Below are 24,489 nucleotides of genomic sequence, written 5' to 3'. Positions count from 1 at the left end.
TGACGGGGGTGACTCTCCCGGGGACAGCATCTCACAGACGCACTCTGTTCAGACAGAAATGTAGTTATTTCGTGAGCAGATCGTCTCCTGTTCTCTGAGTTCTGGACGCCGTACGGAGGGCTCGCAATTAACGTTTCTGCCCAACCCCCCGCCATGGTGAACCGCACGGAGCTTGCCTGAGCAGCTGACGTCACTGGAGACATTTGGGACCCAACGTCCACCGAGCGAGGGCTGTGCTCACTCTGCGATGAGATGTGAGTGCTGGGCTGACCAGTCCAGCCTGGAAGAAAGCCCTGCTCACAGCTCTAACGAGCTCAGTGTAAGCAAGGCCAGGCCCGAGACGATGTCAGCGGGAGAGGCCGGGCGGGGACACTGTGCGGGACGCCACCCACCCCCAGGAGACCGGCCCCAGCCGTCCAGGTCTTGAGCACGGGGCCCGGCCTCTCTGTGCCCATCCCACTCCCGCTGCTAAAAGGCTCCCTCGCTCCCTCCTGGCCCTCGCCCTGCGCTGGGGCAGCCTCTCTGGACTCAGCCCCAGCTCCCCGTGCGCACCTGCGGCAGGTGTGCAGAGACTCCGTGCCCTCTGGGAGGGATCTGCACCCTCGCAGTGGGGTCTCCACGTGGAAGATCCAGGGCTGTCGATTTTGCTCTCAGTCCTGGGCGGGGTTGTTATAGCAACAATCAGGGCCCAGGGCTGGAGCTCAGACAGAAACATCAGAGCACAAGGGAAGCAGGACAGAGCTCCAGACGTGGCCATGTCAAATTGGCCTCTTCCTGCCATGAAGGGCTATTTCCTGAAGGTTTGGGGCCTTCAAAAGCTGTTTGGCTCCCCGCATGTTCCAGAGAAGAGAATCTATTATTTGTTCAAAAACACGTTTCCAGTACCGACACGGAGTCATGTTAGAAGCTCTGCAGGAAGGTTCGCCCAGCTATGTGTGAGATGATGACAGGGCTGAGCTATGTGTGAGATGATGACAGGGCTGAGCTATGTGTGAGATGATGACAGGGCTGAGCTATGTGTGAGATGATGACAGGGCTGAGGGCTCTAAGGCTGAAACCTCTCGTCACGTTGATCTTCCTCCTGGAAAGCTGGTCCGTCCGTGAGGGCACCGCGGGGCAGACCACCAGCACCTCGCCGGGGCAGAGGGATCTACGGGCCTGCCTCCCGAGCCCCTCAGGACACGACCCACACCAGCCCCGCTCGCGCAAGGACGGCGCACGCTGCCCCCGGGGTGGGGACTGCGCCCTGGGGCCAGGGCCAATCCAGCTGTGAGAGAAGCAGAGGGCGCCCAACTCCTGAGAGGGTGAGAGCCGCTGCACCCGCTTGTGTGCACCCCTCCCTTCCCGTGACCTCACACTCCTGCCCGCCATCTCCTCTAAGCCTCGAAACAGCCGATTTTGGTGACATTCCAGGAGGATTCGCAATGGAGTTGGAGGAGGGGCTGTATGGGATGAACTGTTTCCCTCCAAACTTACATGTTGACGCCCTAACCCCCAGGACCCCAGAATGTCACTGAATTCAGACATAAGGTCTTTAAAGAGGTAATCAAGCTGAAAGGGGTCACCAGGGAGGGCGCTAATCCAATCCGAGCGCTGTCACTGCAAGAAGAGATTAGGACACAGGCAGGGACAGATATGAGGGCACAGTGAGGAGATGGCCCTCAAAGAGACCTTGATCTTGGGCCCCCAGCCTCCAGAACTCAGACAAGGGATGTCAGCTGCTGAAGCCACCACGGCAAACCCACACGGACCCAGAGCCAGACCCTTCTGACCCTCCCTCCAGGCCGGCCAAGGCCTCACAGGGCAGCCGTCCAACAAACGATGGTCCGGCGGCCAGGACAACCTAGTAGGGCCTGGCTGGTCCTTCGTGCTGGGCTCTGGGCCGCGGGTTTCCAACTTCTGCTCTCCTCAACTCTCCGCCAATAGGCGGATTATCCCGATTTCACCAAAGGTAACTCTAGGAGGAGTTACACGTCTCACCTGAAAGCTGAGTCCAGTGTCCAGGACTGACTGGTCACGGCCAACTTCACTCCGCGAGCTGTGACCACACCTAGGAATACAAGCCAACCCACCCCAGGGGAGAAGGGGCCCAGAGGACGGCACCCACCCCATTTGGCGCCTCCGATCCGTTCCTGCTGTTTCCACATAGCAGCACCTCAACTGCATTTCTCACAGTTTCTCTTCACAGGGTTTTATTTTTGCTGATAAATAAACCCTGCAGAGTCACCTCCGATGCGTCAGGATGAATGGGCTCAGGAAACACCCCAAGTTCAGCACAGAATGGGGCTCAGAGCGGCCACAGCTCTGCTCCAACACGGCCAGGCGTCTCTCGTCTTCAGAGAGACACCCACGAAAACTCCCACCACGTAACAGCACCTCACCTGTCAGACTGTTTGACACTGGACCCTGAACGCAGAGCACCAGAAGAGCACGCACGCTCACACTGGCGGTGAGAATCTGAGCCGTGTGCCAGCCGGGGAAGAAACGTGGCTGCACCTGGTGAGAACACCTGCACCTACCATCTGAACCTACGCCTCCACCTCTCAGAACCTATCTCAGACACACCGTCAAAAACTATGAGAAATTGTATATTCAGGGGTATGCATTACAGCCCTAGTCTTAATAACTAAAGACTGGAAACAACCCAGTTGTCTATCAACATGGAGACCATTGAATAAACTGTGGTACATCCACAAAATAGAGACGTGTGGCTGTAAAGAAACACAAGAAACACCACCATTTACCATAGGGCGTTTTCTCCAGATGCAGGTAAACAAAAGAATTAAAAACTCAATGGAGGGCTTCCCTGGTGGCGCAGTGGTTGAGAGTCTGCCTGCCAACGCAGTGGACATGGGTTTGATCCCTGGTCCAGGAAGATCCCACATGCCACGGAGCAACTAAGCCCGTTCACCACAGCTACTGAGCCTGTGCTCTAGAGCTCGTGAGCCACAACTACTGAAGCCCGTGTGCCACAACTACTGAAGCCCGTGTGCCACAACTACTGAAGCCCGCACTCCTAGAGCCCATGCTCCACAGCAAGAGAAGCCAACGCAATGAGAAGCCCGCTCACTGCAACTAGAGAAAACGCACGCACAGCAACAAAGACCCAACGCAGCCAAAAATAAATAAATAAAATAAATAATTTTTTTTAAAACTCAGTGGAACTTCTAGAGATGAAAACTATAACATCTAAAATGAAAAATTCACAGGATAAGCTTAAGAGCAGTTTGGAAACTGCAAAAATATACCAGGGAGCTTGAATACATAGCTTTAGAAAGTACTCAAACCTAAGCAAGGAGAGGAGATAAAACCCGAAAAAGTCAACAGCCTCACTGACATTGGGAGAGCAGGCTGTCTAACATACACGTCAACGTACATACCCCAAAGAAGAGGCAGACGAAAAGTATTTGAAGAAATCCTGGCTGCAACATTTTAAAGTTTGATGAAACTCACAAATTGAATAAGTTCAACTGGCCTCACACAGGACAAACAAGGGAAACTGCTACAGCAAACTGCCGAAAACCAGCGACTTTTTATAAAAATTCTAAAAGCAGCCAGAGAAAATAGACAGCCTACATAAAGTGAAACAAAGGTAATATAGCTATAACCGCTAACCTCTCATCAGAAACAATGCAAACTGGAAGATAATAAAACAATATTCTTTAACATGCTGGAAGAAAAAATGCCCATCAACCTAGAATTATACACTTAGTGAAAATCTTTCCAAAAAGTGAAGGCAAATTAAAAAGAGTCTCATACAAGCAATAGTTGAGAGAATTTACCACCAGCAGATTGGCAGAACAAGAAATGCTAACGGAAGTTACTGAGGCTAAAGGAATAAACACCAGCTAGAAGTCAGCATATGTACACGAGAGCCAAGAGCACAGGTGTATGTACAGAAACAAAATGTATCTTTGCTCATTTTAAATTTACTTAAAATTTAGTTGAATGTTTAAAGCAAAAACAACAATGGACTCGATGGCGTACCTGGAAGTGAGGGGGTACGGAGGAGGTTTCTCCCCCCGATGGCAGCCCCCTCCCTTATCCTGGGAACCTGGGTCTGTGGACTCCATCCAAGGCTGTCCATAGTCATTCATCCTCAGGGGCGTGGTGAGTAGTTCTTGGGCCCAAAAAATAAAATAAAAACTTGGGATCATACCGGGAGTCCACTCCACTTGGGAATTACCATGAATGAAGTAAAGAAAGGCCCTTGGGCGGTGGGGGGGCTCCATGCAGCCCTGGGCGCAGCAGCTGCTTCCCCTCTTTATCCAGGTGACCCCACGCCGTGAGGAAACAGCGCAGAGCACCCGGCTGTGACGGCCTGAGTGGTGTGTGTGTGAGCACTGGGGTTCTGATCTCACACAGCGCCCGGGGCTGACATTTGAGGGGCCCTGAGAATAAGCCTCACTCTGGAGGAAAGGGATTAGCATTCGAGGGACCCCAACCAAATGCCCACCCTCAACAGTAAGTTCTCCAGATATCACCTACAAACCAGCACCAGGAGGGCCGCTCAGAAACAGGAGAGCTGTTATGAGGAACTTTCCAACACTGAGTATTTTTTGTGGGTGGGAAAGAGAACCCCGTGGGAGCCACATCCTCACCAAGAGGGCTGGGCATCGGACACAGGGCGTGACCTGGAGTCTGGAAGCTGTGTGGGCCCCAAGCTCCCACACACCAAGGCCTTTTCATAGCTCCTGGACGCACAAACAGCGGGACACCCAGCTCTGCGAGACGGCTCTCCTCCCTGCAGAACAATAACCAGCTGCACCTGGAACGGAGTTCAAACTGGATCAAAGCTCAGTCTGCAAGATTAGGAGAGGGATGTGAAGCTGCATCCTAGAGCCCCCCCACTGAAGGCCGGCTGTATCCTGGCCTCTGGATGCCATGAGATGCCCTGCCCTGGGTACCGCACCCATCCCCTTGTAGGCTCACAAAACTGGAGGTGGCCTTTGTTCCCTGCAGACTAAGAGGCCTATAGCATGCCTTCCTCCGCTGCACAGTAGAGCACCGAGGGCAAAGCCGCAGGGTGTAGGGCAGCCCAGCCCTGAAGGTGCTCCCCAAGTGTGGCAGGAGCACAGCGCACGACAGCTGAGGGCAAAGGGCTGGCAAGTCTGCTACGGAGGATGGATTTTATACTCAGGGTGACAGGAGTCAGCAAAGGGTTTCCAACAGGAGGGCAGGTGTGCTGAACAGGGAGCAGGCGGGAGGGGAAGGTGGAGACGGGGGTCCAGCTACATGCTATTCCAATGGCGGAAGCCAACATGGCCACAAGAAGATGCTACGGGGGAGGGTGAGTACGTGAGGGTGCAAGAGGCAGGGAAAAGTCTCCGATGCCCCTAAGTCTCTGACCCATATCCCAGGGGGGTGACCCAGAGCCACCGCTGCACTCCGCCCCTGATGCCTTGCTCCTGGGAGGCCTCCATCCCTCCACCGTCTCTGCAGCAGCAAATCACTCTCCCATCTACTCAGCGAGCCCCCACCCCCTTCTCTGAAGCCCTGAGCAATTTATTGGGTCTTTAACAGCATCTACTGTTTCTATAAACGCTTAGCAATGTTTTTGATTGTGAGACAGAAGCAAAAGAGAAGTGGATGTGAATGCGAATGAGGATGGCGCATTCTCCATCACAGAGGGCCGGCCACTGGGCATGGGAGGCTCCAATGAATCAAAGGTCCTGATTCCACGGACTCTTTAATGCAAACAGGAAGAGCACGTGCCCTTCCAGGGGCCAACTGGGCAGCTTTCAACAGCCTGGACAGGGGGAATGAGTTCCCTCACTCCCTGGAGCCCCAGCTGAGCTCTCCCTCTAGCTGGCGGGGGGGGGGGGGGGTTGGCCCTAAGGGGAGCTACTGAGGATCCGGTCCAGCCCTCAGCAGCCTCGGCTCCTGGGAGGCACTGGAGGGTGATTTAAAAGAAAAAAAGAAAAAAGAAAAAAAAACTGTTCACATATTGAGATATAGGGAAGTCGTTCTGGCTTATATATGAATTAACTTGAATTTGATGCTAACTAAAATAGCCTGTTTGTGGCCTATCAGACATACATTGTACATCTGCTTTAATTATTAGAAAAAAAGGACACATTGACCAGAAGTAAAGAATGTCCATGTTAAAAAAAAAGATTAAATGGCGCTCTTCCTGGGACGCCAATGCTGGTCCTCCTTTGATAAGAAGCCCTTCCCAGGCGCCAAGGCCATACTGATTCGCTGTTTACGTGCTGATCTGTTCTCTTTATTAAAACCTTGAAGAAATGTTATCTGACTTGTTTAATGTTCTTTGTTCTGACGAAATATAAAACTGTGCCGAAAATCATGCTTATCCGGAGCAGTTTCTCGGGCAAACCTGGTAAGCGGGCTTCTGGGCTAGTCCTCAGCTTGGCTCAAATAAAACTCTTTTCTATTGTTATAGATTGTTTATCGATTACTTTCGTTGACAAGGGCCTCGGCCCTTCATTTAGAAATGCTGTGTTTTTCTTCAAAGGCGCCCCTCTGGGGGTTCATATTTAAAGACGACGGAAATCAACACGAAAGGGTCGCTGACTTTAGTGAGTCTATTTCTTTTCTCTTCCATTTTTCACGTTGACATAACGCCAGACTCAGAAAGGCTGAGAACAGCGCACACCCCCGCCGCGTCTCAGGCCCGGCTCCTCCGCGTTCACACGCCGCCCCGCCGTTTGGCCCGGGTGCGAGGGTCCCTCCCGCTTCTCCGGTGGTGGCGGCGTTGGAGAGCCCTGCGCCCCGGCCCTCCCGACGCCCCCGCCCCATAGGTGCCCTGGGACCCGCCGAATTGCCAGCGCCCGGACCCCGCGGGGTACGCCGGGAGGACGGCGCAGGCGGGTGACGATAGCGTCGCGCCAGTCACGCAGGCGTGCGCGCGTGCGCGGCGGCGGCAGGACTACGCTTCCCAGGGGGCCGCGCGGCGCGCCCACTTCCGGCGGGCGGCGCGGGCCCGGAAGCGGCGCACCGGCGAATCCCGCAGCGACAGGTCGGCGGCGGCGGCGGCGGCGGCGGCGGCGGCGGCGGGAGCATGCGGGGCGGCTGGCGGCCCGCGGCGCGCAGCGCGTTCTTTCCCCGGCGGTGGCGGCGGCGCGCAGCGGCTCTCGCGTGAGCGGCGGCGGCCGGAGCGGCCGGCAGGGCGCCGGAAGGGCGGGCGGCGGGGCCCGCGGCTGCGAGGCGGGCCGGGCCGGGCGGCGGCGGCGGCGGCGGCGGCGGCGCCATGTGGAGCGGCCGCAGCTCCTTCACCAGCCTGGTCGTGGGCGTGTTCGTGGTGTACGTGGTGCACACCTGCTGGGTCATGTATGGCATCGTCTACACCCGCCCGTGCGCCGGCGACGGCAACTGCATCCAGCCCTACCTGGCGCGGAGGCCCAAGCTGCAGGTGAGCGCCGGCCTTCGCACCTGACCTCTGATCTCGGGCTGGGCGGGGCCGGGCCCTTCGCACCTGAACCTGACCGGGTCTGGGCAGAGTCCTCTCCTCCCCGCCCCCGAATCCTAAAGCTCCTGACCCCGCACGCTGGCCCCCGTGCCCCTCTTCACCCCATCACATGGCGTCCAGAGTCCCTGTACCCCTGCCCCGTTCATCAGGCAGCCACACACTTTAGCAGGTTGTTCCTTTGCAGCAGGCGCGTCCCGGAACGTCCTGTCACCGGGCGGAGTTGTGTCCCTTACGGAGTTAAGATGCACCTTTCCCTGTGTGGCTGGTCAGGTCTCTGTGTGCTTTCTGCCAGGGGCCTTGCCCAGCTGACTTTCTTGACGTCCTTTCCAGCTCAGCGTGTACACCGCCACACGGTCCAACCTGGGTGCCGAGAACAACGTGGACCTGGTCTTGAACGTGGAGGACTTTGACGTGGAGTCCAAATTTGAAAGGTATGGTTGTGGACAGGGTGACAGGCAGGCATCATTGACGTTGAGATTGTTGACAGGTCAGCGTTCTGCACGTGACGAGGGTACCACGGAGAAGCAGCGTCACCAGCCATCTCGTGCACGGTAGAACGTTTTCATTGCAGGTGTGTGTGATACGCACACAAGCAAACTTTTTTACTTGAAAGTAGCAGACGCCGAGTTTGTCCTTTAGGAAGTAGCTTACCCAGCGTCTGACAGCTGTGGGATACGGTGCGGCCCTGGGGAGCTTCCAGAGGAGTGGGGATTATGGTGGGGACTACGTGGGGAACAGAGCTTACACACGCAGTTTCCCACAGAAAACAACTTGTGTTTTCCTGGCAGAAGTGGTTCAGTTATGTCGTCTAGAAGGGAAAAGGGAAGGGGACGGAGGAAAGAATTTAGCAGAAAATCGTAATTAAGTGAAATGTAACTTTGCAACAGAGCAAGCAATATAAACGTTGACGTCTGTAGAGTGGCTTTTTGAAGCTGTATTTAAGCTATGGTTTTAGTTTCTTAAATTCTAGCAAGTTTAATTTTAAAGACCATGTGTTTGTCACAAGTTCTCCTCTTCCCTCTTGGCTGTCTGGGAGGCGTCAGAGTGAGCACCGGGGTGCGTGGTGTCTTGCGGGACACACATCCTCTTGCCGCTGCGGGGGCGGGGCAGGGGGCGGGGCCCACACGTTTGGTGTTGGCCCCCTTAGCCTGTGGCCTCAGCGCCCGGAATGCAGGCCTTTCAGCTTCTGGGCAGCTGCCGTGCTTGCAGGGCGTGGTCCATAAGTGTGCGCACGCAGGACTTGAGGAACGTCCAGGTCGCTGGGTCTCGTTTTTAGTATTTCTCAGCTAAAATCAGTTGGTCTGGGTTTGAAACAACATTTTTCATGGAAATATTTGCATAGTCTCCACTCTGTGCACACACAACGTAATGTGTACGTGATTGAAATCGTCATTTGTTTTGTTGCAGGACAGTCAATGTTTCTGTTCCAAAGAAAACCAGGAACAACGGGACGCTGTATGCCTACATCTTTGTCCATCACGCCGGCGTCCTGCCCTGGCACGACGGGAAGCAGGTGCACCTGGTGAGCCCGCTGACCACCTACATGGTCCCCAAACCGGAAGAGGTGAACCTGCTCACTGGGGAATCTGCCACGCAGGTGAGCGGTGCCGGCTGAAGGAAACCTGCTGACCCCCTTGTAGTTCACACACACGTGTCTGCACGTACGGTTTGCATCTGGCGCTGGACTGACTGCTGGGAAGTGAAGCGATCAGATGTTACTGGCACATACATTTTCAGCTCAGTAACTTCTCATGGGTTTGCAGATAAGTTTATGTCGAATTAGTGACGTGCAGTTTAAGTAGTTCAGTGATTTTTGTTTTTTATTTTTTCTGGCTGTGCCGTGTGGCATGCGGGATCTTAGTTCCCCAACCAGGGGTCGAACCCGTGCCCCTTGTAGTGGAAGCGTGGAGTCTTAACCACTGGATCGCCAGGGAAGCCTGTTCAGTGACTTTCTTTACCCAGATGCCTTCTCAGGCCACAGGACCTCTCAGCCCCCAGAGAGCGTGTGTGCACCCCAATGGGTCCAGGGCAGCCCCTTCTGCAGAGCTCAGCTGCAGTCAGAACTTAGAGTTGGGAGACACTGCACTGTGTGTAGGACAGGACAACGCTTGAATATTTATTCTAAGGATATAACTCAAAATTATGAAAAAGGTGTGTGTGCAAATTGTATCTTGTACACCCATAGAAAGCTGTACGTACAGGGAAAGGCTGGAGATCACATACGCGGTCATTACCGCAGTGGAGGGTGGGACGGAGCGATCCTGGTATTCGGGTCCACGTTGAATGCAAGGGAAGTCATCCACGCCAGGGGCGGCAGCTTTCCAGGATGTGTCTGCAGCTGTCTCGTGTGTGTCCTTGGAGAGACCCCTCAGTTCTGTTTCCCTGGGGGCCGCACGACACTGCCTCGTGGGCCTTTCTGGGGTGCCAGGCGGTGGTGTGAAGGGTGGAAGGAGTCTCTGGAACTTACAGGTGCTGAATAAACGTTAGCTGTCGCTAACGTTTTTAGTGTAACTGTTAGTGCTAAATTGTAGCTTTAGGGAGGAGATAAATGTTAATAGAACGACACGGTTCACAGAGCTTCTCAGTTAGATCTGAAATCAAGATTTCCTTGGCGGGCAGAGTTTGTTTCTGAGTTCAGTAGCTTTAGGCTTGTTCCCTAGACATGGACATGCCGCTTTCCAGACAGCGGGGTGGAGCTGGTTTAGAGGCGGCTCCCTTCAGCCTCCTTGCAGAGGGCGGGGCTCTCAGCTCCAGCACCTCCTGCAAATGTGCCGGAGCCTCGTCCTTCTCGGAATCCCTGCTCCGGACAAGGGCCCGAAACAGGAGGCAGTGCGATCCAGGACCCCGTGGTGCGAAACAGCACACCCTTGTCTTCTGTTGCGAGAAGGAAGCGCGGGAATGAGAGTCGGGGAGCTGGCAGCCGTGGGTCCTCCCATATGCTCCGCTGGCCCTTCTTACGGTTGTGCTCTCGGCTCGTGGGCTGTTCCCAGGTGACAGTGCCAGCACCCTGCTGCCTCAGCCCCCCCGGGCCCCTCCCGCTCCAGCCTTGGTCTTTTCCTCTAAGTCAGTCCTTACGTGTAGCAGCAGATCGAGGCTGAGAAGAGGCCAGCGAGTGCCCTGGACGAACCCGTGTCTCACTGGAGACCAAGGCTGACCCTGAACGTGATGGTGGATGACTTTGTCTTTGACGGGGCCTCCCTGCCCGCCGATGTGCATCGGTACATGAAGATGTAAGTGCTGCTGGTCTGGCCGCTGAGCTGAGGCCCGGACGGTGGGAAGACCACCGTAGTTCACATTCACCTGCCCAGCTTTGCGCATCGCTCGTTCACTCCCTGAGCGGACAGCAAAGGGGTGACCTGGTGGGTGGCGGGTGGAGGGATCGAGGCCGGCCAGAATCCTAAAGCAGATGGGCCGTGCCCACATTCCTGAGCCCTCTCTGTGACGAGGGGCCTGGGGTGCTTCCTGGAGCGCCCCAGCCTGTCCCTGCTCCCCGGGTGTCTTGCTGATCACGGCTGCCGCCAGGATATGGAGGGGAAACGATGACACGGCAGGCAGTCATCTTGCCCTTTGCTCTTGGCAGAAGCTGGAAGGGAAAGTGGAGAGCCTTGATGAGACCCTATTCCTCTGCACCGTGCACGGGAGGTTTTGTCGTGTCTGCGTCCTGTTAGCTCTGACTCGATTACCTTTGCTTAAAATTGATTATTAGGTTGTTCTGTTCCCATCACTTGCTCTCGTAAGCAAGAGTGTTAGAGTGACTGACTTAGATTATCCTGTGTCTCTACACTTCAGGGAGCCCCCCTGTGAGATCACAGCCTGTCACTGGGTCGTCACATAGCACCTAGAAATGGCTCTGCTCAGAACTGTTTCCTTCTTCAGTTTCCAGTGGGTCCTGTGGTGGTGTCATGAGGTTTTCCCTTTTGTAAAACTAAAATCTAATTTCTGAACACATGATCCCTTCACACGGTTGAGTGTGAAAGGCACAGAAGGATCATGGGGTGAAAGCCAGGCGTGGAGGGTCGATGGGTATTGGCTTCTCACCACGTCGCGGGCTGCCCCGTGTCAACGCACACGCGGCCCCTTGCTTCCCCTCGCGTCCTGAGTGGTGTCCCACTGTGCGCATGGTCCCCACCTCCTCCTGGTGGCAGCTCTGCAGGGGAAGAACGTAGTTCGTGGCGCCCCTGCTGCCCTGGGGAGGCGTGTCCTGGGACTCTTGTGACCAGAAGCCACTGAAGATGCGGGGGAGTGAGCTCTGTGAGGTCACCCTGGGGGCCCGGGAGCTCGCTGCGGCCTTGAAACGGCTCCAATCCCCCAGGATCCGGCTGGGGAAGACGGTGCACTACCTGCCCATCCTGTTCATCGATCAGCTCAGCAGCCGGGTCAAGGACCTCACGGTGAGTAGCCAGGGCTCCCTCGGGCCTGTGCGTGGCTCGGCCGCTCGGGCGGGCCCCCAGCTCCCGCCCAGGAGGCGCCAGCGCCCGGGGCTGTGGTCACGAGAGACGCGCAGGGCCCGGCTGGTGGGCGGGAGGTCAGGGTGCCAGGGCTTCCTGGGGGAGGCGCCCTGCCGGGGCCGCGAAGACAGCTGGGGCCCCACAGGAGGAGAGGGCAGGGGAGACGCGGCCTTGGGTCCGGGCGGAGCGGCATGCGTGGGGCTGGGCTCTGACAGCGCGCTCCCCGCAGGTCATCAACCGCTCCACCACCGAGCTGCCCCTCACCGTGTCCTACGACAAGATCTCGCTGGGGCGGCTGCGCTTCTGGATCCACATGCAGGACGCCGTGTTCTCACTGCAGCAGTTCGGTGAGGCCGCTGGGCGGGTGCCCCGGGTTCAGGGCTCAGTCCAGCCCGGGAGCCCCGGAGCCCGGCTTCCATTGCGCCTGTGCGATCGCCCCCCTTGAAAGGGCGCGTGTGGCCCGCGGAGCTCTTCCTGCTGCTGAGGGGTAGCCCGGCCAGGGCTCTGGTGTGGGGTCGGCGTCGGCCGTCTCACGCAGGGCCTCGGTCCTCTGCAGGGTTTTCAGAGAAGGACGCTGACGAGGTGAAAGGGATTTTCGTCGACACCAACTTGTGTTTCCTAGCGCTGACCTTCTTCGTGGCCGCGTTCCACGTGAGTGGCCCCGGGCCCTCAGCGGGGCCTGCCCCACCCCGCTCGGGAGAGGGTCTGCGCCTCGGGCGCTGACCGGCTGCAGGACCTGGGGCTTCGTCTGCTGCTTTTGGAAGCTGTTTTGAAAACAAATCCAAAACCAGTGAGATCAACGACTGACTTTGTAAAACAAGCGTTTGCTCGTGGGAGGCATGGCGTGGCAGTTCAGAGAGTGACGGATCAGCCCTGCCGGCAGAATCCCCGTTACACACCGCGGCTGGGGGCTCGGGGGCAGGGGCAGGGCTGAGGCCGCGAGGCACGGGCGCCAAGCTGCAGCCGGTCCCCAGGGCCTGGGAACTGGCCGCCAGTGAAGCCGAATCTTCCAGAGCTGTGCTGGGAGACACGGGTGTTACTGAACGGCCAGCATCTCAGGTCGGGCCCGGGCTTGTCTACACAGCTTGAGGGGCTCATCGCTGTCCCGTTTTCTTTCCAGCTGCTTTTTGATTTCCTAGCGTTTAAAAATGATATCAGTTTCTGGAAGAAAAAGAAGAGCATGACCGGAATGTCCACCAAAGCAGGTAGGTGCTCTGAGAACTGCCCCTGCCCTCGGGGCCTGTCCCGCCGCCGCTGATGCAGGCGGGGGATAAAGCTCGTCTGGAAACCTACAGTTTGCGATCGCCCGTGGCTCTCGTTCGGGAGGGGCTTTTAGATGCCCTGTGGCAGCAGCCCGGGAGGGTGCTATGTCCGCTGTCGTGGTGAGCGCCACGGAAGCCTGGGAGCACGGAGGGCAGGCGACACGGGTGCCGGTGCTCAGCGCCCGTCTGTGTCGGTTCACAGTCTTGCTTGTCTCCCGAGCTGGGTCTCCAGCAAGAGACGGTTCTTTTCCTCCTGCGGAAGTGACACCCGAGTGGGTGCTCTGGGATGCTGGGTGGCCCCCGAGTCCAGAGTCCGTGTCTCGGGGTCTTCTGTCATGACCTCTGGCTTCCTTGGGGGGGAGGGTCCCCCGCTGAGCTCTCCTGCGCCCTCCCCTGGCTTTTTCAGCCTGTGGCACGAGCGGGGCTTGTGGGTCCCGGGGCCTGAGCTCCCGGCAGGGAGCTCCCTACTGGGAGTGTCTCCACGGCTGCGGCATCTCCTAAAGCACAACCTGAAAGGACAAAGTGCAGCTTTTAAAGGACAGACGCAGGCTCCGCGGGGCCCGTGTGAAAGCAGGAGAGCCTGGGATTAGAGTGCGGGATCCCGTCAGGAACCAGTGTTCTTAGCACGCCTCCTGTGCCTTTTGTGTCTGTAAGTGTAACTTACACACGTTCACCTGCTGAGGTTGCCTTCTGCTGGGGCCGTAGCCTTTTGTAATCGTTTTGCATTTCCCGTCGCCACCTGTGGTCCACGGTTCCTTTGTAGTGGACAAAGGGGCAGAAGCGGTCAGGGTGCTGGTGCGTGGGGGGCCGCTCTCCGGGCCTCAGCACAGCCCGTTTCTCCCCAGTGCTCTGGCGCTGCTTCAGCACCGTGGTCATCTTCCTGTTCCTGCTGGACGAGCGGACGAGCCTGCTGGTGCTGGTTCCTGCAGGCATCGGGGCTGCCATCGAGGTGAGCTGCCCTCCGGGCCGCCGGGCTGAGCGCCGTGTCTGTGGTTCCGGTGCCCAAGCGCTCGGCGCAGTCGGGACCCGCGTCACTGCCGAAGAAGTGGCTGCCGGCGCGGCAGCAGGGCGAGGGCGTGGCTGCCGCGGCTCCTCGGGCAGAGCTGCCGATGCCTCCACGTTCCTCGTGGCCCGGAAGCTTCAGCTTGGCCCGTCTGTCCACGGGACTTGCTAACACGGTGGCTGAAGCCCGTGCAGCTCTCGCTGCGCTGGACGCCGTGCGGAGCAGAACGTGTGATGCAGGGGCGGTGGGGGGGCGGCAGGCCCCTGGCGCCACCCTGACCGGGACCGTCAGCTGTGGTCGTATTCCAGCGCCCCTGCCAGTGGGCACTGGCTCACACGGCTGTCGGGTTGGGGACGGCGCTGGCACCGCCCATCAAGGAAGTGCTGGCAGGACCCCCTGTGGGCACTAGTCACTGTGCGGAACCGACCTCACGGCCGTGGTGCAGGTCCCACTTTAGGGAGGGTCCTGGAGAGACCCAGCCACAGCAGGGCGTGGGGCTTGGGGTGCCCCGGGGAGCAGAAAGAAGGTGCCAGGGCGAGTCTGGGGACAGGCGGAGTGGGGCGCCAGCGCGGATGGGCTGGGCGGGGGGACGGCCCGACCAGCGCCACGTCAGTGGCCCCGGGGAGGGGGCCAGGTCCATGTGGGCACACTGGGTGTGGGCTGGAGACCGGGGGCCGTCCCGGGGCGTCCCCGCCGGCAAGGTGAGGAACAGCGCGTAGCTGAAGGGTCGGGCTGGGCTGGGGCGCGAGGGGCCCGAGCGGCCGGTGCCCTGGTCAGTCACCGTCCGAGGAGTGGGTCCTGGCTTCTCCCCGGTCCTGGCGCCTGAAGTGTGGACTTTTCAACTTCTCAGCTGTGGAAAGTGAAAAAGGCCTTGAAGGTGACCGTCATCTGGAGGGGCCTGAGGCCCGCATTTCAGGTACCGCACCTCTCCGGGGCTCTCTGATGGGCCCGGGGTCCCCAGGCGTAGGCCCAGCACCAGCACGCTGAGCATCACGTCCACCTCCGTGACCGGACAGGACGTGGTCGGCCAGGCTCAGGGGTGGCCCTCCCCACTCCTGCGGGGGGCGATGCCTCCACGTGACAGCACAGTTCCTAGCCTCCCTGACAGCTGCCCTCTGCTGTGCACTTCCCTGGGCAGATTCGGGCGGGGGCTCGGGCGTCACTGAGGTTTACGGGCGGGCAGCTCACTCTGCTTTCTGTGACAGGCCTTGGGGTTTACGGCACTCCAGGTTTCCAGGTCAAGGGCAGGGCACTCGGAGACGGGACGCGGCTTCTCTTGATCTGAGTCAGCCCAGGGAACCCGCTTTGCTTTAAGAGCAGTGTCTTCACTGCAAAACTCAATGGAACTGGGAACAGGAAGCAGCGCGAGGAGCGCCGCACAGGCTCACGGGCCTGCTTCCGCCTCGCGTCCCACACGGTGTGGCTCGCGGGTTGGGGCCATCGGGTCCTCTGCACCCCCGGCTCTGAAGCGGGGGCACTGCCACGCCTGGGCCGAGGGTTCGTGCCTCTCAGCCTGCCGCCCTGTCCCTCCTTGCGTGGCGGCCCAGCTGAGCGCAGACGCCTGCCTGGGCCGCGGTTTAACGCGGCTGCACTGAATTTCCTTGCAGTTCGGCACTTACAGTGAATCTGAAAGGCAGACGGAGGAGTATGACACTCAGGTGAGCGGCGACCTGGGGCATGCATGCCCGCCTGGAGCCAAGACCCCCAGGGAGCCTGCCTGCCTGCGGTTCCTGACCCGGGAGGGAGGCCGGGGGCTCCTCTCTTTCCCAGCCCCTGCGGGCGCCCGTGCTCAGTCCTGTACCACCGGGAGAATCTTATTTCCGGTGGTCAGCTGTGGGGCTGCGAGCTGAGCCTCTGTCCCTGAGACGTGGTGACCCCACAGGCTCTGCGTCCTAGGCCATCGGACTCCCCCTGCCGAGGGGAACTGTGGTTTTCAGTTTGATGTGATACACGTTTCCCGAGCAGGGATGATTTTATTTTCTGGCTTAATGGGCATCAGCTGCATCCCAGTTTTTATTGGGTTTTTGATAAAGTTCAAATCAGAATTAAGGGTGACACACCGCGTTAGTTGGAAGGCAGCCCTAACTCGGAGTTCTGGGAGCATCTCCTCAGAGTTCTTTCCAGGATGTGGCGTCATTTCTCTGCCCTGGGTCGGTCTGTCAGCTTGGCTGTGTTTCACGGGCCAGTATTGTTACTGTTACCTGTGCTGTGCGGTCTTCGTGGTGGACGTTCTGTGGGGTTTGCACAGATGCTCACTGACACACATCCTCCACACAGACTAGCTTCGCTGCCCTAAACGTTCTGGGTGTTTGCCCCGTTCTGTCTGTGAGTTCCGTCCAGAAAGTTTCCGCAGGTTTGATGGTGGACTCCCACTGGACGTTTTCTGTCCCCCGTAGGCCATGAAGTACTTGTCGTACCTCCTTTACCCTCTCTGCATCGGGGGCGCCGTCTATTCTCTGCTGAATGTCAGATATAAGAGGTAGGACGTCACCTTTGCTACTCTTCAGCTGGGGCTCAGGGTCACTGACTGGACCGGCACTGGGACGCCCCTCGGCCGCAGGCCTGGGCCTGCCCGCCGCTGCTGGCTCTGCGCGGCCCTCTCTGGTCCTTGCGGGGTCGGGAATGCTCACGGGCGCAGGCCTCGGGCTTGAACACACTGCCCGGGGCCACAGGGGCCGAGGCGCCCACGGGCGTCCGTGGTTTCCCGTCTCACTGAAAGTCGTGAAGGAAAGTCGGTAGGTGCCAAGTCTCTGCCCTCACCTCGGTGAGGGCTCCTGGGAAGCCGCTCCCCGTGCAGGTCACCCCTGGCCAGCCCGCGGGGTCCCGGGACTGGAGAGCAGAGCGTGAGGGCGTGTGTGGGGCTCGGCGGTTAGCAGACTAGCACCGGGGCCTGCGGCCTCCGCCATCACCCGCTCCTCCCTTCCAGCTGGTACTCCTGGTTGGTCAGCAGCTTCGTCAATGGTGAGTCCTGGGTCTCCCGTCTCAGAGACAGCGTTTACAGCGGTCGCTTTGTCCCGCCACTGCGTGGCCCGGTGTGCCGAGAGGTCCCCGTCAGGCCCCGCCCTGCCCCGTGTTCTCTCTGGGCCCTGCGGGACTGGCCGTGGGCGGTGTGCTCTCCGTGGAATGGTTGGGTGCGGGCAGTGAACCCCGCTGTCTTAGGGCACGCTGGAGCCCCAGCCCCCAGCCCTGTGTCCTGGGAGGAGCGCCCGCCCACTAGGCTCGTCCTGACCGCGCGGCCACCCTGCAGGCGGACAGGGCCGGGCTCGCAGGCTGCCGCGTTCACCGGGTGTGGGCAGGGGCGCTGTCTCACAGCCCCGCGGGCGGGAGGCAGGTGGTCCACCGCAGGACGGTGCTCTCGGGTGTGGGGGGTCAGGTGGTCCTGAAGGCCGGCGGGAGCGGCCGCAGGCCCGAGACGGCACGTCTCCACGCCGCGTCTGTCTCCTCAGGAGTCTATGCCTTTGGCTTCCTCTTCATGTTGCCCCAGCTCTTCGTGAACTACAAGGTAAGACGCGTCCCCGCGTCCCTGTGCCGCCCCCCGCGTCCCTGTGCCGCCGCTGACGTGCTCCGTCTCCCTGTCCCCAGATGAAGTCGGTGGCTCACCTGCCCTGGAAGGCCTTCACCTACAAGGTCAGTGCCTCGCCTACACAGGGCCCTCGGGGACTTGCCGTCAGGCTGGGCCATGCATCAGGAGGCCCCTCTGTGGAAGAGCGTCGGGGGCTCCTTTAAGACATAGGGTGCCCTGCGGCGACTCTGAAAGGCCAGGCTTCTCTGTCACAGCAGCACAAGGGGTTCTCCGAGTTAGAGCCGTGCTGCTGCTCGCCAACACGAATCAGAGAGCAGGCAGACGCCCTTGACCCGGTGGCCAGTGTCTGGGGTGCTGGGTCCGTGTCCACCCAGACGGCGCGTCCAGTTTCCCGGGGCCGGGCTGGCCGAGGGCTGTCTTAGTGCATCATGGCCTGTCCCACACACACAGGTGGGGACCACACGGCCCTCCGTGCTGTTGGCTGTGAACTAGAGCGAGCGGCTTTGGGGTGGGGCAATGGTTAGAACATGCTTCTGCCTTCAGAACCGGTTGGCCGTTCTCGGGCAGGCCGGCACCGTGATAGCCAGGCTCCCAGGTGGTGCTCCTGGGTCCCGCGTGCGGAGAGCAGGTGGGACGCTGGGCCTTGGAGTCTGTGCAAGGGGGTACCCTGGGCGTCAGCCCCTCCCGCCCCCAGCTGGCTCCTGCTTCGTGGGGTGGCTCTGAGGTCACTGGGCGGCGCGAGTGCAGGGACGTGACCGTGTGCCCGGGTGGTCCGGGTGGGTGCTGGGGCCCTGTCCCACGGCCTCGCCCGCCCGCCCGCAGGCCTTCAACACCTTCATTGACGACGTGTTCGCCTTCATCATCACCATGCCCACCTCCCACCGGCTGGCCTGCTTCAGGGACGACGTGGTGTTTCTCGTGTACCTTTACCAGCGATGGTGAGTGCCGGCCTGAGGCGCTGCTGCCCCAGTGGACTCGCTCGGGCCGCAGACCCACGCCTGGTCCTGCGGGGAGAGATTGGTGGGTGGTGGGTGGTGCCTGGCGCCTGGGTGCCGGAGCGCTGCTTCTGTCTGATTTGATCGCCCCTCGAGCACACGGCTCTCGTGCGGCATGAGGGTCGCTCGCAGCTGCTGTAGCGGAGTCCGGCGGAGGAGCTGCCTCAGCCCCTGTGCTGCGCAGCGGGGGCCCGGGGTCAGGTCCCCTGTGGACGCATCCCAGCCCTGCCTCTCCTTGGGCATCCCTGTCCTCGTCCTCTCGTCGGCCTCGAGGGCAGAGCTCTGGCCTGACCGTCACGAGAACACCGGGAGGGCACGGGGCAAACCCACACGCGCCTCTCCCGTGGTGAGCCGACCGTCCGGGTCTTGGCCATCGAGCGCCCAGGACACGCGCACGCGTCTGTCCAAACCAGCTGGCGTGACGCACGCGTGGTCTCGTTGCAGGCTTTATCCCGTGGATAAGAGCAGAGTGAACGAGTTCGGGGAGTCCTACGAGGGGAATCCCCAGCGGAAACCCCACGAAGACTGAGCCCGACCCTGGCTGCTCGCAGCCACGCAGAGGCTTTGGTGGAACTTCCTGACATCACGCCCCCTGCGTTGCCAAAACCCTGAATGTCCCTCACGTCCCCGGGTTCCGTCACGCTGTGTCCGACGGGAGCTGGCAGCACTGCCGCCTCTGCCCGCGTGGACGTCTGTCCGGTCACCATGGCTGCGGGAGCGTCCGGTGCTGGCGGGGGCTGCGCTGTCACTGCCCTGCCCCCACCCGGGGGAGTTCGTCTCGGGGTCTGTAAACAGTCCTTGAGGGGATATCAGACGCCTTTTTGAATCCATTCCGTGCAGACTCTGGGATCAAACGGCTTTTTTCCTTTTTGTTTAAAATTTGACTATTTTAAGGCTTAATGTATGTATGTTTCTATTTTAAAATAAATTTCTCTGGCTGTAACACTTTTTTTGATCTGGTATAACATGTAAGGTTTCAGATGCTGGCATTTACCCCATTCCCAGAAATGAACGTGTGATGTGGTTTTTCTCTATGTTTGTTAAAAGGAGCAAATTTAAAGAACCTCTCAGGCCAGGACTGTTCTTAAAATGCCTGCGTCTGGTATTGAAGCCGATGTCGGCGCACCCTGAGGGGTCAGGTGGATGGGGTTTCGCTAGAGAAACGCCCTGGGTAGCGCAGAGGGAGAAACAGGGCAGGGAGGCGTCTTCACTGACGGAACAGGGAAGGGCGAGATCTGGAGGGTGACGGGGTCGAGTCACGCTCAGTGAGGTTAGCTCCGGAGAGCCAGCCCTCACCGGGTGTGGGCACGTGAGCACACACAGGAGGCCTGTACGTACGTCAGCATCTGAGCCCCTGTGCCTGGCTCTGAATCCAGTCGTTCTCATCGATGGGATCATTCCTCGGCGATGTCTACACTGGCAGCCTGTGGCCTCCGGAAGTTCATCAAAGGGCCCGTCCCTAGGCGGAACATGGAGCCGAGGCGGCTGGGCACTGGCTGGTGTCTGGAGGCGGCTCTCAGGGTCAGGGCTGTGTGTCCTTCCCACGAGTCCTCACAAAGCCAGACCGAGAACTGCATGCAGAGGCCAGCGGGCAGCATGCACCCCCCGTGTTTTGGAAGAGAAGCTGCTGACTTAGAATTCTTTACCCACTGCAGGTATGTCTCAGGATACATTTTAGAACGGGAGTTACAGACATCCAAAAGCTGGGAGAATTCATCACAGCAAATCTGCTTGTGAGAAGTTACAGGGAGTCCTTCCATCAGGGATGAGGGCAGCAGGTAAATATCTGATCTGCACAAAGCAGGGGAAACCCCGGAAACAGCAACCACATGGGCAAGTGCAGACTTACTTTCTTATTGAAACGATCTAAAAACAGCAAGCCACTTAAAGCTAAAACATAACAATGTTTTGTGAGGTTCATCACATGGAGCAGTAAAATGTGTGACAGCACAAAGGCCCGCAGGGAGGTTCTCGCACTGCGTGCGAAGATGTGCTACGACTCCAGGTGGATGGAGACGGGTTAGAGACAAGGGGCCTCTGAAACAAAACAGCCAATGAGGAAGACAGAAACACTCAGCGCAGGAGAAGGCAGGGCAACGTGGAAAGGAGCGAGAACAGTTGGGACGAGTTGAAACCAGTAGCAAAACTGTACACTTAAACCCAGCTTGTTAATAATCGCATTAAATGTAAATGGTTTAGACACCCCAACTAAAAGGCAGAGATTACCAGACCAAATAAAAAAGCAGGACCCAAGAACACAGGTTAAAATCAAACACTGAGAGAAGATCCACCATGTTAACATCAGGAAAAGTATATTTTAGAGAAATAATATTACCAAGAAATAAAGTCTTTTCATAAAAATAAAGGTATCATTTCATCAAAAGGACATAACAATCTTAAGTGTTTATGTACCCAATAACAGAGCTTGAAAATATATTAAGCAAAAACGTTTAGAAATGCAAGGAGAAATAGTGGAGTCCACAGTTATAAGAGATTTCAGCGCCATCTCAGTAATTGATAGAACAAGTACTAGGAAATCTCTAAGAACAGAGGAGACTTGAACACTTTCACTCTACGTGACCTATTCACAGACACTCCACCCAACTTCAGAAGTGTACACATTCTTTTCAAGAGCATACAGAGGGCTTCCCTGGTGGCGCAGTGGCTGAGAGTCCGCCTGCCGATGCAGGGGACACGGGTTCGTGCCCCGGTCTGGGAGGATCCCACAAGCCGTGGAGCAGCTGGGCCCGTGAGCCATGGCCGCTGAGCCTGCGCGTCCGGAGCCTGTGCTCCGCAACGGGAGAGGCCACAGCAGTGAGAGGTCCGCGTACCAAAAAAAAAAAAAAACAGAGCATTTGCCAAGAAAGAATATTCTGGGCCATAACACCAGCCTAAACAACATTTAAAATGCTTCAAGTCATACAAATTATGTTCCTTAGCCCCAGTAGAGTTAAGTCAGAAATCAATAACAGAAGGATCTGGGAAAATCTCCAAATATTTGGAAATGAAATATCACCACTTTGAAATAAGCCATGAATCAAAGAAGGAACCAAAAGGGAAATAGGAAAGTATTTTGAAGTGAATGAAAATGAAAACACGAACATCCACGTCTGTGGTACTTGCTGGGGAGGCGGAGGCCCGGCTGAAGCCATGCATACGAGGGGTCAGGGCACTAAAAACCTATAGCGGGAAAAGGTGTCCACATCCTCAGCTTCCACCTTAGGAAACTAAGAGCAGATGAAACCCAAAGGAAGAAGGAGAACATAACATGTATCAGAGCAGGAATCAGTGACACAGGAGAAAGACAATACTGGGACTTCCCTGGCGGTCCAGTGGTTAAGGCTTCGCCTTCCAGTGCAGGGGGTGCGGGCTCGATCCCTGGTCAGGAAGCTGAGATCCCACACGCCTCAGGGCCAAACAATCAAAACATAAAACAGAAGCAATATTGTAACAAGTCCAATAAAGACTTTCAAAATGGTCCCCATCAAAAAAAATCTTCAGAAAAAGATAGTACGGAATGTTAATGAACTCAAAATCTTGTTCTTTGAGAAGATCAATAAAATGAATAAACCTCCAGCCAGACTAATTAGGAGGAAACGAGGGAAAACGCAGTCACAGCACCGGTTAGGAGGGAGGTGACATCACCAGATTCTACATGTTTAAAGGATAGTGAAGAACATCCGGGCAGCTTTGTGCCGATACAGCCAAAAACACGGACAAATGGACAAAGCCCTGGAGAGACACAGACCACCCAAGCTCTCACAGGAAGAAACCTGAATAGCCCTGTCTCTTCTGAAAACTCAACTTGAAGCTAAACCTTTCCCACAAAGAACCTTAGAACGAGACGGCTTCTCGGTGCGTCCCCCTGACATTTAGGGAAGAGGTGGTACCAGTGCTGTGGTCTTCAGAAGACGGAGCAGGATGGGATGCTCCCTGACGCCCAGGCAGCATCACCGCACATCCAGGCCGGACAGGCCTCGCGGGAAGAACGTTTCGGGACGTTTCACTCTGACCCCACTTCAGTGCCGCTCCCGCGGGGTCCTGGCCGTTTCTCCCTGAACCTCGCGAGTGAAGCCGCCTCCTCTCACACGTGCTTCCATTCCCTGGCCCACGTTTCTCAGACCAGACCTTCCTTCCTGAAGCACATCCTTTAGGAATCCGGCTGCTGGTAAGATCCTTCCAGGTTTATTCCGCACACAGGCCTTTACTTCACCCTTATCCTTGAAAGGTGCTCCCGGTGGATGGCGGTGCATCTCCCGCTGCCTGCAGCCTTTCCAGAGCCGCTGTGGCTTCTCCCGTCTGAGTCGGCGATGCTCCCTCTACCACGTGTGGCGTCCTTGCCGTCTCCCTTTCCACGTGTGATGCACTGATTCCAACAGCGTGTTCGAGTCTGCCATCGGCAATGGGAGAGCCTCGGCCACTTATCCCAGAAATGCCCTTCCCACACGTTTCTTCTCTGCTAGGATTTGTTCTGTCCTCCCTCCTTGCTGTCAGCCTCCTTGCCCCTCTGTGCTGAACGCAGTGTTTTCAGAGAGATCCGTGTTTCCACGGTGCTAATTTTCTCGACTTTGGTACTTAGTTCACTTACTGAATTGTTCATTATTCAGTCATCTATATGGTTCCAGACGTTCTATTTAATTGTATTTATTAAAGCTCCTGGTCTGTCTGAGGGGTCTTCTCCTCTGCCTGCTTTCCCGCCTCTGGGTTTGCGTAGAGGACGGGTCGGCACTGGGGGTGAGTGTCCTTCGTGGCTGCAGAGTCTGCAGGCCTGATGCAGCTGCTTTGTTTTTGCTGGGGTCCATCTGCTCTCACTCACGGTACTTCGTCCTCCTGTGTGTCCAGAGGTTTTCGGTTGTGAGCTCGTTTGGTTAAGACTGATCTGTGGGAATCCCGAGGCCAGATGTGCGGGTGATTCCTTCCAGGAAGGGTTAGAGCTCGTGTCCCGTCTGCCGGGTCCCGGGCTCTGTGGGCAGAAGCACCTTGAGACCCTCCGAGGCCCTGTGAGCTCAGGGTCCGGGGTGACGCGTCTGGTTTTCTCCCGGGAGCCGTGGAAGGCTCTGGTGGGTGTGATATGCTCTCGGGCTCTTCTGAGATCATTCTGGCGCTTCCTGGAGCGTGGCTGGCGGCCTGGAAGGAGCTAGAACCCAGCCAGCCCTCGGCCTGCCCCCCCGAGCTGCAGCTGCCCTGCATTCTGACCGTGGACTCGGTGTGTCTGTGAGGAAGACCCAGCTCGCTCAGAGCGAAGCTCGGACCCCGGCCTCTTTTCTCCCCCTCCCCCCTCGCTCTTGTGACGGGCAGGGCAGAGTGGCCCCATGGCTCACTGCTTCTCAGTGACCCTGGCGAGGACCCCCTCCGCTGAAGGGCTTTGTAGATGCCCCCCGCCCCGGCCCTGGGCCGTGCCCACTGGGGAACTGGGACACGGCTGGGCCGGGAGCGATTAAAGGGCTTAATTCTGTAAGTAAATTCCACCATTCGGCATCCAAGTGGATAATTTTATCTTACCGCTTCCTTAAATTTCATCAAATAACTTTCAAGTGTGCAGAGAGCCAAAGGTGTGTGTATAACAGAAGCTGAACTGTGTTTGCTGAAGTGCGAGGACTAAATGCCCCATTTGGAGGGATTCTTAGTCCTAAGCACTTTTTATTGGTTTTCATAAGGCGGTTTAAGGTGTGAGAGAAAGTACACAAAGGCGTGGAAGCGGGTCAGACGGCTCTGAGGCCAAGCTGCCGCGGGAGATCAAAGGCCTCGTGCGCTGAGAAACTGGGGAAAGATGACTGTATTCCCCAGAGTCGCCGTCCGGGCAGGCAGCGAGCCTGTGGGCTGTGTGCC

At 57.7% G+C, this 24,489-nt stretch overlaps 1 protein-coding gene across 2 annotated transcripts; it reads left to right on the top strand.

The window, feature by feature from the left end:
• The first annotated feature begins 7,161 nt into the window (after positions 1-7,161).
• On the top strand, positions 7,162-19,605 carry CLPTM1L (CLPTM1 like). Of its 2 annotated transcripts, none has more exons than XM_030856524.3 (17): positions 7,162-7,372; positions 7,760-7,860; positions 8,837-9,026; positions 10,514-10,659; positions 11,742-11,820; positions 12,107-12,224; positions 12,434-12,528; positions 12,998-13,082; positions 13,985-14,088; positions 14,993-15,058; positions 15,750-15,800; positions 16,539-16,621; positions 17,069-17,103; positions 17,589-17,644; positions 17,725-17,769; positions 18,488-18,603; positions 19,105-19,605. In XM_030856524.3, exons 1-17 carry the CDS (start codon positions 7,211-7,213, stop codon positions 19,187-19,189), a joined length of 1,617 nt encoding a protein of 538 aa, XP_030712384.1. In that variant the 5' UTR covers positions 7,162-7,210; the 3' UTR covers positions 19,190-19,605. The 2 variants fall into 2 exon arrangements, with proteins under 2 accessions (XP_030712384.1, XP_030712383.1); XM_030856523.3 differs by having other exon boundaries at positions 10,511-10,659.
• Positions 19,606-24,489: the final 4,884 nt, after the last annotated feature.

Source organism: Globicephala melas, chromosome 3 (assembly GCF_963455315.2).
Source record: "Globicephala melas chromosome 3, mGloMel1.2, whole genome shotgun sequence".
NCBI classification, from domain to species: Eukaryota; Metazoa; Chordata; class Mammalia; order Artiodactyla; family Delphinidae; genus Globicephala; species Globicephala melas.
Note: the sequence above shows the minus strand (reverse complement) of the source record. Positions and strands in the feature narration are given on the sequence as shown.